Genomic DNA, 14,358 nt, shown 5'->3' with positions numbered 1-14,358 from the left:
TTGTATTAGCCTCAGAATGAGTTAGCAATAATATGGTTCAAATTCGTTTTTGGTGATAATCGAACTTAAAACCTCTCACTTGTCTTTTTAGGACAAAAATTAATGTCTTAATTGTTCGTTAAATTGCACGTTTCGTTAAATTGCACGTACTTTAAAACTCTAATGTTCCATACACGTACGTATATGTATTATTTTCATTCATTTTCAATAATATATATAATTTGTGTTTTTATACATATTTTTAAGTATTATTACAAAAATATAAATAAATACAAAATTAAATATATTAAATTTTAAAAAAGGGTCAATTTTTTCAAATTGTGTGAGAAAATTTTTTATTTTTGTTTTTGAAATAGAAGGAGAGAGGAAGAGAGTGATAGAGAATGTGGGAGTGGGATTTTTTATTTTTTAATTAGAGAATGTTAGGATTATATGTATGTGAGGTTTTGAATAGAAAAAACAAACAAAATTTGGTTGTGTGAAATTACATTTTTGCCTCATATTTCTTATTCATGTTATGTTTTAATTAGAGAGTTAAACTGGTAATTTCATAGGATTTTAGTTGACAATGAATGTTTTATTAATTAATAGAGATAATATATGTACTATACTCATTCCATATTTTACTAACTTAGAATATTTTGAAACTAGTTTGTATTTGATTTTGTGATGCCAATATCTTTTAATCAAAGGAAGATTTTATTAGTTGATTTATGTCATTTGCTATTGCGTTTGTTTATAATTTTTTTTGTAATTTTTGTTCAATAGTCCGACCTACTTAGTAGTACGAAAAATAGACAGTTTTGTCTGTCAATAAAGATAAATTACCATAACATGATTAGTCGCACCAAGGTATCAAATTGATCGCAAATATTTACCGTCTTTGCATCTTGTAATTGAACCTAAGAGATCCTCTAATTGAATAGAATAGTTACGACGAGACCAAAAGTCAGTTAGATACAAGTAAAGTTATCTCATATACGAGTGCCATTTACATTTATATTATACAATATTTTCGTAAAGATAAATGTATAGTGCAATCAGAGCAGATAATTCTACATATATTTAAATAATTTTGGAGTAAAATTCTTTCCGACGTGACAAGTTTCCCCTCATGTGTGCTTAGTTGACAGCTCCCACCACCACCCATGGTATTGAATTATGGTCGAATATCCACATGTCAACAAAAAACAAAGGACATCAATTCAACGAAATGATGTAGTCCATCAAAAGACGAATGAGGGTTCTCTCCTGATTTTTTTTGTGAAGATTCTCAAATTATGTCAGTTTATCATATATTGTATAGTTAATTTTCGTCAAGTATTGTTCATGTTTAATTTTAAATAAAAGTATTTAAAATAATTTTTGACCACAAGATGTACGATGAATAGATATGATTTGAGGATTCTCAGAATCCTCACAAAGAGAATTCGGAGAGGTTCCTCATTCTCAAATGACATCGAATTAAGAAGATGGATTACCTTTTGAGGGTGGCATTAGGTATATTTAAGGCTTGTGTGAAATTGCTTTTAAAATAGTTGAAAGTATTTTTTGTGAAAATGTTTTTAAATTAATTTTTAGTAAAAATGCAAGTAAATTTTGAAAAAACATTTAAAGTGTTTCCTCCAAAAAGCACGTAAATGATGTTTTTTGCATAAAGTACTTTAAGTGCTTTTGGAACCTAAAAAACCTTTTCTCTAAAAAAAAAAAATTCACATATTTTAATAGCACTTCTAAACGAATCTTTCCACTCACACTTCAATCAATCCCACATGGCCTAAAATAATCACTAATTATCTTTCTTTAATTAATTTTGTTTTAACAAAAACAATGTTAAAACACTAAATCATGGGTGACTCAGTGATTGGAGATGAATTACAGGTCCTTATTCCCACAGTATGTCCTAGGTTCGATTCCTGCCGCTGGTGAATTGCACGATGATAGCCAAAAGGAAACTGAAATATCTCTGTAAGTCTTCCCAACTTCCGAAAGAGTGAACTGTAGTGGCAAACCAGTTGGTCCCTTCTAAAAAAAAAATTAATCATGAACACTTTGGTAATCAATAAAACCCACTTCCAACTCATTAACTATATAAAAAATATATAGAATTGTTGACCTAATCATCCACAAAAAGAGACGGAAACTTAAAAACAAAAACGCTTTTGTTGTGCTTCGTATTATCGAAGTCATCCTCTTCACCAAGCCGCCGTTTTTTGGTTTTTAGGTCAGAAGTGTGTGATCCATTTTTACTTTCAATTTTGGTCAGAGCTCAGAAATCATAAATCGTTAATGCTTTTGACTCCCCCTATCATAACTTTTTTCTAATGTGGTATACAAAAATATCAGAGAGAGAGAGAGAGAGAGAGACGAGAATAAATTAAAGGGTACAGATACATCGTTATGTGGCATCGTGTGGTAATGAAATAATGATACGTGAACAAAAATGTATACATATTCTTACTTTATTAACACGAAACGTTATTGTAAATGTAAATGTATACAGAATGTCACATCACCCAAAAATTTCAACAAAGATTACAAGATAAGAAAGAAATTGAAGGTTCAAAATGCCAAAGGAATATTCCTCACAATCTTTCATACGGAAATAAATTGCGGCTTTTGTCATATGGTCCCCTCTCTTTTGTAGAGATGAATTGTCTGTCTTCCTATTTTTATACTTTTTTCATGATCTTCTGTGATATGTGATCACAGTTAAATCACGTTAATATTTTATATTAATTTTTATAGAAATAATAAAATATCAAGTAACAGGAATATAAAATGTTGACGTGGTTTAACCGTGACCACATAAACAAGAAGGCATGAGGAAAGTATGAAAATGGAAGAATAGACAATCCATCTCCCTCTTTTATCATGTGGGCTCATTAAGCTTGAACTTACTTATATCTTGTTCTTTGGTTATAATTAAGGGAAATAATTTTCGCACTCAAATTCTTTCATGCGTTACTTTTTTTACTATAACTTTTGGAGTAACTAAACGAAAAAAGAACAAGGCAACAAAAATATTAAAGGGTCTGCAAAAAAGAACAAAGAAACAAAAATATTAAAGGGTCTGCAGAAGAAAAGTGTACGAAATTATTTTCCTGATGTTGGAGTATTAAACTATGAATTTTATGACATATTTACTTTTCTTTTAGTACAACGATATATTTTATACTAATAGAAGGAGAGAGTCGGCTAAGCCACACTATAAACAACATAATTTGGTATCGAATTTGTCATCCATGAGATTCAAACCTAAGACCTCTCACTTACAAGTGAAGAGAAATACTATGAGACAGTAGTACTAAGTGGCTATGACATGTTTACTTAACATGAATGGAAAAAATAATGAATTGGAGAATTTTGGAATGCGGGAAGTAAGGAAACAAAATTAGATCAAGTAGTCCCCTTAATTGATATTTGATTATGAAATTTAAAGGAAAACTCACACTTTCTCTAATTCCATGTGCTCAAACACAGGGAAGACGAAGACATGTTTATTTACGTGGTATGGAGATGAGAAAAATGCATATTGTATGACAATACTCTGAAATGATTCTAAATATCTATATTTTAGTAAACACGAGAAACTCAAGAATGAAAACGATTCCAAAAACCTACTAAACGTGTTATTCATGTCATTTTTAAATTAAATCAACAACCCCTTTTATAAAGATATGATTAGACTCTTTGCATAATTTGATGAAACCACAACAATTTGCCCACCAATTATACTCTACCAAGATATATGATTAATTTCTAAGAGCATGTTTGATATTCTACTTGAATCTAAATTTTTAAACTTAAAAATACATTTCAAGTTTCAGACTTTGAATATTTGTTTGGTAGGACTATTTAAAAAATAAAAAAAATAAAAACCTACTCAAACATCATAAGTGAATTTTTAGTGTTTTTAAACTCATACCCAACACTTTATTCTCTCCAAATATTTGATGCGCACTCTTTTTTTTTTTTGTTAATTTCTTTCTCTCTGTTCCAACACTCCTCTCCTATTTCTTTCTCCTCTCTTTTCTCTTTATCCTCCTCTCATTCGATGCTCTCTTTGTCTTTCCTACAATACTCTCTCTCTCTCTCTCTCTCCACTTTTTCCCATCACTCTTTGGATTTCTATGTCCAATTGATGTTACCGATTCCATTGTACGATGATTTTTTTATTGTTAAATTTTAAAAATAATTTTGAATCTCATACCAAAAAAGTTTTTAAGTCTTAAAATAAATTGTTCTTAAAAGGGAAATTTGAACCATATTATCACTAGTTCATTGTGAGGCTAAGCACATCTCATCTCCCTTAGTGTAGATAATATCGTTTGTTCAAAAATAAAAAATAAAATAAAATTGTTCTTAAGAGATGTTCTTAAAAAATATTTTGAGAAATAATAATTTTTTTTTAACAGGATGCCAAACCTACCCTAAACTTTTCAAATTTAAAATAGATTATTTTTAATCCAATTCATCTTAGCTTTGAACGGTGAAAGAGACAAATAATGAATTAAAAATCATGATTAATCAGGAGTTTGATTACCTCTACTTTAAGTTTAACCATACACAAAAAGAACACTAGAATTCCTCTCTTTTCTTTTCTCTTCCTTTCTTAGGCAGCCTAACTGCCCCAATTTTTAATTATTATAATCATGTCATCAAATTTGGTCCAAACCCATAAACAGTGTTCATGAGATTTTTTTGAAGAATTATTTTTATCCAAAATGGTCCAATCGATTGGTACAACTCTTTATTTTAGTCATTGATAATGAAAATTGATAGATGTAATCTTCGAGTTTGTTAACTGTAAATTATTTTGGTCATTCAGTAAAAAATTTGTCAAATATCCTCGTTAAATTGTCATATGAACAACCCCATGATCACCTTTTTAAGATTATTTGTGTCAAACCAATTCATCCACTTAACGAGAATATTGACAGATTTTTTTAAGAACCAAAATGATTCATAGTAAACAAAATCAGGATCAATTCTATTGATTTTCATTGTCAAAGATTGAAATAAGGAGTTATATCAATTTCAATAACCATTTTAGCTAAAAAAAACATTTTTAACTGCAATACGTATACATACTACATATATATATATATATATTATTAAATTAAACATAATTGTTCAATCCATGTTGGACCCTAACAGAGTATAACGTTCCAACCAAATCTTTACTAACACCTTCCTAAACACAATTGAGGCTAATTATACTGATGAAAAACAAAATATAACATGTTTCTTGTTTGTTTTTATAGATGCAATATTGGTGAGGGGAAGAGATTTTTCAGTGTGACCGGTACACGGGATGGTACACCACATGTTACTAAACAAATTGTGGGATGTGTGCTAAAAAGTTAGTAACTTAAAAAATAAAATTTCCCACCATTCATATTAAAACACGTATCATACCACTTGTGTTCCCTTCACAACTAAAAACTTCTCAGCGAGGGGGAGTCAAATACGGGGTCTCAGGTGCACGAATCAACGCTCTTAGCCAGTTGGAGACAACTATAATACAACCCCAAAAAAACAAAAAAAAAAAAAAAATGAGTAACCAACATGTGATCCGGTGCTATATATCTTAATGCTAGAAGAGGTTCTAAGTTTGAAATCGTCCCGTCAATCAAAGAAACAAAACAAAAGCATTTGCTTATTATTTTCAACTTTCTAATTTCTAATTTTCTATGCAAGAGCAAAGCACAAACACATTCTAAAATTTGCGAGAAATTCATTTATTCATTCATTCATAAATATAATGGTTTTGAAAGGATTGTGGATCATGCAGCCGTCCAACTGACGCCAAAATAAACCAAATCAGAGATTAAGGCATCTTCCTCCTTCCTTCTCCAGCCTGACATTTTCTTAAACAGTGGTTTGGGACCAGATTCTTTCACCCTCCACAACCGAAAATCGAAGATCGAAATATATGATGCCTGTTGAAAACCCTAGGACCACGACTTCTACGTTTTCCATTTCAATCATTTACAAGCTCCCTTATCCTAAACCTCATAGATTCTTTGTTCTCACATTTGTTTAGAAAGAACCACCATGGCATTGATTGAAACCTAGGTTAAAAGGTTGGAGGGTCCAGAGAGAGATGTGTGGACTGCACTACTGGGTAATCCGACTTATATCCATTAGATTGGCAAGTAAACAAAAATAGTATTTTCTCAATTCAATCTTGACCGTTCCCTTCCCGTAGTCTGGATTATTGAAGAAAAAAGGGCTATCAAAATACTCACTTGTAAACTGAAAGGAGCGTTCGGTACCTGAAACAGCAAGTTTGTTTTGAACAACTCACCGACACAATTTCTGCAAGGCAAAAGATAGAGTGAAGAGTGAGTTTAACAAGAAATACTCACAAGGGATACTCTGTGCTCAACTCAACATCAACCAAAACCTGTAAAGCAATTATTTCGATGTCAAAAGTTTAGATGACCAAAAAAGTTTTCTTTTCCCCAAACCATGTTTCCAATAAATAAGAACAAATTCCATACACTTCACAAATACACTGTGAAATAAGAAAGCGAAACTTTGGTAATTTGAGTTCGCATGGGATACAGATAATACAGATAAAAGCAGCCCAATTCAATTACTTGGCATCTCCATAACTTTATTTCACTTGCGTCCCTCGCCTTTTTTCTGCTCTTTAGCTGAAAAAATCATAGACCATTTTCGGTAAGGAGAAAAAGAAAAAGGATTCTTGAGATTTCGAACAAATTAGACATGAAAGGCAGAGGAGTATCACAAACGGGAACAAAAAGAATAATGTTGAATCAGGGGTACACACCAGCCTTTTCCTCCTCTCGCTTCTTAGCGGCCTCAGCCCTTTGTTGGCGAATCATGGCTAAGCGTTCTGCAAGTACAATTTAAATTAAAAATAAAAGAATGCCAACAGAGACAATGTACAGGAAAATAAACTACTGGCCCAAATAGATATACAGGGTCAGACCATATTGTCAAGTGACACATGCACAATACAAGGGTAACAAACATATTGAGAAATTATCCCTATATCCTGAATCTTGATGCCAGAAAACCATAAAGGATAGCAAATATGGAAAATGGAGCAATTTAAGGACCTTCATCTTCATAATAACCAAAAGCATTTAGAACCCAGCAGGGTTTCACAATCAGATCGATACTCAACACCACCAAACTACACTGTAAGGCTGTCAGTCAGCGAAAACATAGACAAAAATTCCAAACCCTTACAAAGTTCCAGAAACAGAAGTTTCAGAGGGCTAGCAACACACAGTGGTATCCCATATAATATCTAATACTCTCTAAAACTGGTAAACACTAGACCTCACCACCTCAGTTGAACAATCTATTCACCAATAAGTGGAGCGAAATATCAGCAAGGAAATACAAATACTAGATAAAATATGACTTTTCCAGCAAAATATCTTAACCCCTGTTTTGTGTATGCTAATTTAGAAAATTCAGTTGGCATATCATTGCATGCCTAATATAATTCAACTCAACTGCCAAAATGAAGCTAGAATTTTGTCAATTTCCCACATTACCTAAATCCTTTTTTGCTTGTTCTGTTTTTCCCTGTTCCTGCAACCTCATGTACCGCTCATGAGCCTTTTGCTTCTCTATCTCCTCTCTGCAACCAAATTGAAAATATTGATCATGAGCTTTCGCAAATCAATTGTATGGAAATACAAAAAAATGCAGCTAATAATTTCGTGATCTCAAGGAGGTTCAACCATCAAAAGTACTATTGGGAAGCATAAAACTATGAGAATAACATCCAGTACCAATAATGACCAAAAAACACGAAATGACGATCAGAATGCCAAAGCATGAGCCATAACATGACAAATATATTTCAATTCTTAAAATGAAAACTAAATTCACATTATCCACCATTTTCCTAAATCCTTTCAACAAAACATAACTTTTGACAAAACTATTATTTTGTCCAAGAGTGCGACTGGTGAATATAATCTACAAAACAAATTATAATTTACCCCTCTAAAGTTCATTTTTGACTAATTATGTATAAAATTCCACTTCCCCTATGGTTCAGAACACTTAAAACAAAGTGATGAGTTAAATGTTTTAAGGGCTTGATCAAAAGCTTCATACACTGAACAAATTCTGGTGGTCTCTTTTGCCTGTGTGACATGAAAACTAAAGCTAGAAACTGGAGGAAAAAAAAAACCCAGGTCAGCCTAGATAATGTAGGATACTACTGGTGCTTAGAGATAGAACCAGATGCTACTATTAAAGCATCATGCTCAACTGACAGTCGAATGAAAGATGAATTAATAACCATATATATTTGATATTAAAGAGTAATAAATATGTGAAAAGAAAACTGAAGAAAAATGGGATAGAAGAATCATGAATGAGGAAGCAAGATTTTGTTTCACAATTTAGACACTGCTCGGATACTTGGCACAGAACTTGTTCCATATTGAATGTACAGGAGGTGAGGAACATAGCATACCTTTCACGCCTTGAGAGTTCAGTCGTTTTCTCAATCTGCAACAAGGATAACAGAAAATAATTACTATAATGAGTTAATACTGCAAATATGTAAAAATTCTCTTCACCAACTTACATCGACATTTTTAGCCTTCACATTCTTTGGTTTTACTAGATTGGGATTCTCAATTTCAATAATTCCCTGAGTGCCTTTCCGTTTCTGTTAACACACAGCCAAAATTGCAGTAAGGTACAAGTAGGAACTAAAAAGAAACACAGATGCTTCCAAATGAACAATGGAATAGTTCGATATAAAGAAGAATGTAATAGAAATAATGAGTATACTGACTTCGGATTCTTCCTGTTCTTCTGATTCCTCTTCAGACTCTACTTCTTCCTCCTCTTCGGCTTCTTCCTGACAATATCAAAGAAATATACCTTTAATACCCAGCAATAGCACAAAACTTAAAAGTCACCCATATGCGAGAGAAAGAGGGAGACATAGTAACAGATGGGGCAAGGAAGATATAATATAATCAACAACGCCACTATATCATACATTGCAAACAATGATATCAATGACACAAAAAATTTCTCTTTCTTAAAATGGTAATCAAGCAAAATTACTACATGAAATTATCTATACCCATGTTATTTTAGCTAATATCTAACCATAGTATACTGATTTGCTTCTTTCAAAATACTCTTACATGAATTGTTGGAAAGTAATCTCATATTTGGAAACTAAGCACTTAATAGTTTCCTACATTAATGGCCCACCATGTCATTCTTACTTTAAGTTTAAAATGTGTGTTTCACGGGATCAAAGACTCAAAGTCCTACTCCCAATGCCCGCCTACAATAGGACCGAATCAAGAGAACTTATTGACCATTTAGAGCTCGACCCCAAAAGGAGGAAAACTATAATATGCTACTCCATCAGCAATTTATATTAAGAATTTCTTTTTATTTATAAAGAAGAATATGATTTTGGTAAAATTTTCAAATTTAAGCATGTAGCTTACCAATTGTTGCAACTTCTGGACAATGAAATAATTTTGTCAATTCTTCGACAAACTCAGCATGTTATGGCCAGATGTGAGCTTTACAGGAACCAAAATCAGAATTCGGCCTTATCTATATGAGATTCATATTAGGGACATATCTCTTATGGGTTTTCAGTCAATGGGTTGACAGCAGTCCTTAAAAGGAATGCAGCAGTCCAATACTTCCAAAAGGAGACATGCCCTAGAGGGCAAGGAAAACTTTGTTTCACATGGTAATCCTTTGAAACATGTAATGCTTAGAGGCATCCACAACAGATGCAGTTCTATTGCCTCTGGTTGGTTCAGCCATGATTCATAAGATTCCTATCAGCCAGAAAGTTTGGGTTACAGAACAACTTGGTTCTCATTAAGTCAATATACATGTCTTCAGTGCATTAGTTTAACATTCCAATTCTATGTAGTCCCATCAATGCAGACTCTGCATAATGAGCACCTATACACTTTACATGCATCTGTTCTGTGTACGTATGCATGTTCAAACAAAATACCATAAAAGCCTATTGAAACCCTCATCTCTAAATTTGAGAATCATGACAGCAGCATGAAAAGTGCGATGTCTTCAATTAAATCATATGGGAAAAGTGTAATACAAAGGGACAAGGGACAGATTATTACCCTTTTAAAACTACGCGGACGGGCAGAGGAACCAGCAACTGCAATCATTTGAAGGATAGACACAAAGGCAAGCTGAGTCAAACATAACAGATGAAAGCTCAAAAGCATTTGAAACAAATTTACCAATTATAAATATAATTTGACATTAAGAAAAATGTCTGAGACTTAAGTGAAGCTGATATTGTTAACATCATCCAAATATACAAACTCACAAATCGTTAACTTCATACAGTCTTCAGGAGAACAACCGGTAAACTCGTCATACAACTAAAACATCATAAAAAACAAACCTTGATTGTTGATTAAAAAAAATCTTAATTTTTTTTTATCATATAAACCAATAAAGCCATCCAAGAGAAACATGAGTAGAATTAATATAGTTGAGGGAAACATTCCTTCCTAGTCTGACATATACTTTAACTCAATCAACGGTTAAACTTCGTATATTCTTTAATTTGGTGTAAATTTCAAAAACGTCCATACAACCTCATGGCGTTTTCAAGCAAAAGTAGTGGGGAAGTGAAATTTGACTGAGAATGTTTTCACAGGATAACCTCAAAAGGGATTCATCATTCATGCACCAACCCTAACTAGGAATTAATAACGCATAGTTACATTGATTCATTTATCCAATTAACAATCCCAAGTTTCAAGCGAACCCAAGCGATACTCCAGCTTATATTGCAAATTCCAAGGCAAATCATTACCAATAAGCTAGAAGCAACCACTTTGAACAAGTTATCATGTTCTATTTCTTACAACGGTTACCAATTTACTGGTCCAGATTCCAAACATTAAGCCGGGTGGAAACAAAAAGAACCCGCATGCCGAAATCAACAAAATAGTCTTCAAGCCAACCCACTACCAATAAGCTAGAAGCAACCACTTCGAACAAGTTTTTGTTTTTGTTTTTGTTTTCTTACAGAGGTTATCCCATAAACCACTCCTGAGCTGAACTATGGAATGACCAAAATATTCTTCAAAAATAGAAACAAACTTTCACGAAAAAGTTACGAGCTTTTAAAATTTACAATCAGAAATGCCTACCGAATTAATACAAAATAGAACCCACATGCCAAAAACAACAAATATTTCTTCACTATACAAACTTCCATTGAAAAATTTACAAAATTTCAGATTGATAGCCGAAATTCCACGCTAAAAATAACTAAAACGTTCACAAATCAATCTAGATCTAAAAATTACCGCAAACAACTGAGACCCTGTGCATACATATGCCCATACACATATAGATATGCATATAAAATCACGACGGTAAATTGTTTGAACCAGATTTGAGATACATGGAGAAACAGATAGACAAAGAGTGAGATGATTAATACCCATCTCTTCGTGAGTGGAGAACTGGCGGCGGCCGGTGGGCTTGCCCTTGAACTTTCCTCTTCCCATTTTCTCGATTAAACTTGCAGAGACAGGGAGAGTAGAAGAAAGCTAGGGACTAAAAAAAGGGGTTGTCAGAGTATTTATAGCTGCTGCAGGAGGTAGCTGCTTTTTGGGTTTTGCATCTTTGGACTTGAAACCTTCCTGTCTCTGTGTCTCTGTGTGTGCTTGTCTGTGTGTCACAAATTTTACCCATCAAAATGTACTGCATAATTAATTATATACATTGACCATTTGATAATATAACTTGCCATTCTTTTTTATTGGTCTTGAGGTCGGTGGCAATCAATTTCGATTTTTTATGTCTTCATATAACTGCTTACATTTTTTGTTTTTGTTCGTTATTTGATGTGTTAATTAGAGTTTTTATAGTTGTGGTCGTTCTTTCGTGCTATTAATTAAACTTTTTTCTGCTTAGTCTCTTATACTATAGCGATGGCCGTTGTCTACATATTAGAATCTTGTTTTTGTGATTTGTGTGCTTGTCCTCAATTTGGATCGAAAGCTAGTTAAATACCATATTGTGGATTTTTCTAGGGTGAAAATGATGTTATGTAGGTTGCAACACCAACAACATATCCTCTCTTGCTATAATGCCATTGGGTTTATCCTTATTTATATTTAGGGTATTACTAGAAACACCATCTTTTTAGATGACAATTCTAAATTACTTGATGCGTCAATTGGCGTAGCATGTCAATTCGCTTAAGTTTTCTTTTATTAATTTTGAGAGAGAATTAAAACACTTAAACTAAAAAAATAAATAATTCAACCCTTTGGTCTTTCCCACCGTCTCAACCCTGACAAACAACCCTTGGCAGCAAACAACACCGGCCAACCTCTCCCTTTCTTTTTTCTTTTTATTTAATTTACTAGGATAAAAGTTTGAAACTATTACATAATTTAGGAGATGGAATTTTGAATATAAGAAGCATAGATAGAAACATAACCTCTCTCTACACTCTTTAACTTTCACCCATTTGTTTTTCTAGCACATTCAAATCTCGTCAATGGAGAAAGATGACTTTATTTTCTGGATTTGTGTCCAAAATGATCTTTAAAATGATATAACTCTTCATTTTGATACTTAAAATGTAAAATCGATGAAAATAGTTCTTGAAATTATCCAGCATCAAACTCGCCATCTTTGTCCATGTAGTGTGCATATGCTTCCAAAGGTGCCAATAGATCCTTATAATATTTGTCTTTGCCGCAACAATTCAACTTCTTTTAATTTTGTCAAGAAATTAATGAAGTTGTTCTCCTTCTTTTCTTTGTTGCTATTCGTAGAAAATGAGCATTTGTTCCCCGACGCATGTTACTCGATGTTTATGGCAAATTGGGTGGCGCAAGTCAAAGAAAATGTCATTGTCAAGAATAATTATAAATTGAGGGAATGTATCTGGGATATGAAATCTTTACCTTTCTTATGTCCCATTGTTTTTGAACCACATAATCCCTTACAAGTTTCCCTTTTTTTTTTCTTTTTTTTTTTTGTTACAAATGAGGTTTCAAATTCTAAATTTCTAGTATATCCGTACTCATTACTAAATATTATATTTTGTTCAAACTAGATGTGTGTTTGTCACGTGAACATAGTTCTACCACATTCAAGGGTAAATATGACCTTTCACCAACAACAAGGGCATAGTTGGAGGGAAGACATGAACGAATGAAATTGGGGATGCAGAGTAGTTGACTAAGGGCATGTTTACTTACAAGGAATAAAGTGGGAATGAGTTTGTATCATTCTTATTAATGTGTTTACTAACAACTAAAAATGAAATGGTAGGTGGGTTCCATATGTTTAGAATATGACATACTTGAAGAGCAAAGGTATTTCATTAACATAGGGAGTTGGTTATCCAATTCTACTAATTTCTCGTTTCATCTCATACTTACTCATTCTCATCCACACACCAAGTAAGTAATATGTCCTAAAATAAAAGTTTGGGTAGAAATTCATAGCGAATTAAAATTATAAATCCAAGTAGTGAATTGCCTAATAGTGAGAGCCATCTTTTTCAACTCACTGCTTTCAAAGTTCAATCTTTCCTCCCCCCCCCCTCCTTTAATGTGGATTTGTGTATAATATCTTAACTAAAAAAATTGTAAAATTTAGAATTTGTCCTTGAATTTGCACCCGAGTTTAGAATTCATCCTAAACTAAAATTCCGTTAATTTATGTCCATGAATTTATGTGTCTATTGATCTATCTCTTGACTCGAAATGAAAGTAGGATTGAAAAAGAATCTTAGAGTGTCTAGGGTTGGGCTAGGAGGGTCTCTTAACGTCTTCTTTTGTCTTCTCATAGGAGTTATTTCACAAAGACTTGCCATGGTAAGGAAGAAGGGAGGAACAAACACACTTGGAGAGCACAATACAACAAAGAGTTGTATGCCGGGGTTATTAATGAAGAATTACTCCCGAAAATGAATCTATTGATTATCTCCCAATTACTTGGACTGTAGGTGCAATGACTTACTAAATTGTGCACTATTTGTGTATATTCACTATACAGATTTTAAAATTTAAACTTATCCAATAATGATAAATAAGGTGTTGAGACCTATATGTGTGCCACACCACATGAACAGATTTTTTTCCACATATATTAACAACTAGAACCAATAGCACACATTTTGCTAAATTCAGGAATGTAAATTAATGAAATTTTAATTCAGACACGAATTATAAACTCGGGTTCGAGTTCAACGACGTATTCTAAATTTTACTCTTAAAAAATTATAAATCGAAAGATATATAAGAAAACGACTAAAAATACGATGTCGTTATTTTTTTTCGCGCATCGCATATTTGT

General features: G+C 32.7%; 1 protein-coding gene across 1 annotated transcript; it reads right to left on the bottom strand.

Annotated features, from left to right (window-relative positions):
• Positions 1 to 6,459: 6,459 nt before the first annotated feature.
• Positions 6,460 to 11,685, bottom strand: LOC137714831 (uncharacterized). The gene is made up of 8 exons (XM_068453963.1): positions 11,480 to 11,685; positions 10,137 to 10,174; positions 8,804 to 8,869; positions 8,591 to 8,674; positions 8,477 to 8,511; positions 7,542 to 7,627; positions 6,803 to 6,868; positions 6,460 to 6,665 (listed from the first exon to the last, which is right to left on the bottom strand). The coding sequence occupies exons 1-8, from the start codon at positions 11,544 to 11,546 to the stop codon at positions 6,631 to 6,633; spliced, it is 477 nt and encodes a 158-aa protein (XP_068310064.1). The 5' UTR covers positions 11,547 to 11,685; the 3' UTR covers positions 6,460 to 6,630.
• Positions 11,686 to 14,358: the final 2,673 nt, after the last annotated feature.

This window comes from Pyrus communis, chromosome 14 (genome assembly GCF_963583255.1).
Source record: "Pyrus communis chromosome 14, drPyrComm1.1, whole genome shotgun sequence".
In the NCBI taxonomy this organism is placed as follows: Eukaryota; Viridiplantae; Streptophyta; class Magnoliopsida; order Rosales; family Rosaceae; genus Pyrus; species Pyrus communis.
The sequence above is the reverse complement of the archived record's forward strand: the minus strand, read 5'-3'. Positions and strand labels throughout refer to the sequence as shown.